The following is a 2,621-nucleotide window of genomic DNA, read 5'->3' on the forward strand; positions in this document are numbered from 1 at the left end:
CAATATTTTAACATTTACATCTCGGTGGCGCGACCTTGAAGATTTTACTACCCCAAAAGCGCCTAAAGAAGTTTTCATTTAAAAAAAAATGAAAATGAATTTAGTCTGGGTCTTCCTGATAGGAAAATAGTTACATCTTCCCTATTATAATGTCCCTATGAAATTTCGCACTAGTGATATTTATTATCGTTGCCAAGAAATCAATGCCCTTTATGCAACACTGAAGCTGACATGTCTGAAAATCAGCTGTTTAATTTTAATTACAATTTTAAGTAAATTTACATTTAAATAAGACTACAATTATTGTAAAACAACTGTAATCAAAGTGTATTTTGTGATAAATCATAATTTCAATACCGATCTACTGCCAACCAGCACCAGTGAGACGGACTTGTGAGCGGTGTGACGTGATTCAATAACCTATAACGGACTTTTACCGGGGGAGTATCTGTTATTATTTTATACAACTTATTCAGTAATCCAACACTCCCTACACGATAGGTATTCGTACATACTCGAGAATCTCGAGACACGTCCCTCCACACACTAAGGCAAAACTTGTTCTCACTTTGCTTGACTTACAGTGGAAGTGAAGTTGAAGAATGATCTGTACAGTCTGTACCTACTGCCTCAGACAAAACTAACATTCCACTGTACACATAATGATTACAGTACGACATAGTCCACCTGAGTTAGGTATAAATAGTTATTAGGCATAGTGTAAGTCTGACTAAATTTTCCTATGGCCTCTTTATTTGTGTTTGCATCAAGTACCTACTTATTACTTGTTTAGTTTATTTTATGATATAGGTAATAAACCTAGTCAACATACCAGGAAACTAATTTTAACTTTTCTTCCTAGTCTATTAACTTATCTCATTAGATTACTTTTATTATCTCGCTGTCTCTCATCCTCTCTCTGCTAGACTCCTAACACTTTCCATTTCCTTCACTTACATATATCTATTGGTGTGTTTCAGGTATATAGTACAAGATGGCTCCTATGTTCACTAGAAAAGCTGCCGCTCTTGAAGAACAACAGAAACTGAAAAATGCTTTACACGAAATAAAATCACTGAAACAATTAAATACCCAATTACTGAAGGAACAAGATGAAAGTGAAGCTGAGATGAGAATCATTATTGCTAGGAACTCACAGTTAAAGTCTGAACTTGCAAACCTGCACAACGCTCATACTCTGTTATCAGAGGAGCGCGACCAACTTCAGTTGGCAGTAGGGTTGTTCAATCAGTGCATACAAACTTATGAAGAGGCTTTGGGAAAGATATCTATGTTAGAGGATGAATTAAGCCAATCTCAACAGTTAATTTGTGACCTTCAGTCACAAATAGCAAGTTATGAAACACAAAAAACAAATAACTTGTATGATGAGCTGCTTGCTTCATCCTCAACAGCACCAGTGTTGACAATTGACCTGACCTGTGACAGCCCTTGTGCTGCTAATAATAAGCCACATTCAGAAACTATCCATTTAAATAGTCACAAAAAAATTAAAAAATACATTAAAATTGGTAAATTAATTAAAAAAACGAAAAAATTAATAAAATTTCAGAAATTATGTAATAAAAACATTAGGCTTAGAAAAGAACGTTCAGATTTATTAAATAAGCTCAATACATATTGTTCCTCACTGCAAGAGATGAGAGTTCAATATGAAACTGACGTTCGGAGTCTTAATGAGGAGATTCTAAAACTGGAAAACTCCTTGAAAACAGTTACTTCCCAGTACGAGCTGTCACAGAAACAGGTCGGTGAGCATATACTGGCCGCTGATGAGCTGTTAGCCTTAAGTAATTATAATATAGATCGTCTTGACTCCCTGATTCATAGATGTGAGTGCTCAAATAGGGTTCCGGACGAAATGCCAGTGGACAGTCAGTGTATAGGACAACAAAAAGGCTGTGAAAACAATGGTTCCTCGTTACATTGCCCTCAGCGGAAAACATTTGTTGTTTCAGATGGATTGGGAAAAGACTTTGGTCATTTAATAAGTAATAAATTACATCAAACAGTGATCAACATATGTAACCCAGGGGCACCATATGAATATATAATTGAAAATGTAAAAGGCTGCTGTTTAGATAAATATAGTACAGTTGTCTTGTTGATAGGTGACAGCATGCAAATAACAAAAAAACAAATTTTGAGAAGTTTTGCTTACCTATTGGACCTACAAAAAAATACGGGTTGTAAATTCATATTGTGCACTTTTCCTTACTCTTGCACTTTAACCCCAGCACAAAATAGGTATGTCTATAAACTCAACATGCTTATTAATAATTTAAGTTTTGGCCATAGGGATTATATTCACATAATAGACACGAATAATTTTATAAAAAAATTTTCACTGACAAAGGATACAATGTACTTGCCCCTTAGTTATAAGAAACAAATAGCTACCTTGGTAGCTTGTAATATACAAGACACAGCTATTTTTAGCATGAGTTCTTTTGAAAACGGTACATGTTGTACTAATAATATAGACCTAATTAGTAATACTACTAATTCCAGTTTTTTTACGTTGGATACAAACTATTATAATAGTTTGGATACAAATAGTTGCATGGACACTACTGTAAACAGTAATAAGATTTTAAACT

At 34.3% G+C, this 2,621-nt stretch overlaps 1 protein-coding gene across 1 annotated transcript; it reads left to right on the top strand.

Annotated features, from left to right (window-relative positions):
- Positions 1–219: 219 nt before the first annotated feature.
- Positions 220–2,326, top strand: LOC123872879 (the record flags this gene model as incomplete). The annotated part of the gene is made up of 1 exon (XM_045917479.1): positions 220–2,326. A coding segment is annotated over exon 1 (1,332 nt), but the record flags the coding sequence as incomplete, so codon positions are not given.
- Positions 2,327–2,621: the final 295 nt, after the last annotated feature.

Source organism: Maniola jurtina, chromosome 2 (assembly GCF_905333055.1).
Source record: "Maniola jurtina chromosome 2, ilManJurt1.1, whole genome shotgun sequence".
NCBI lineage: Eukaryota > Metazoa > Arthropoda > Insecta > Lepidoptera > Nymphalidae > Maniola > Maniola jurtina.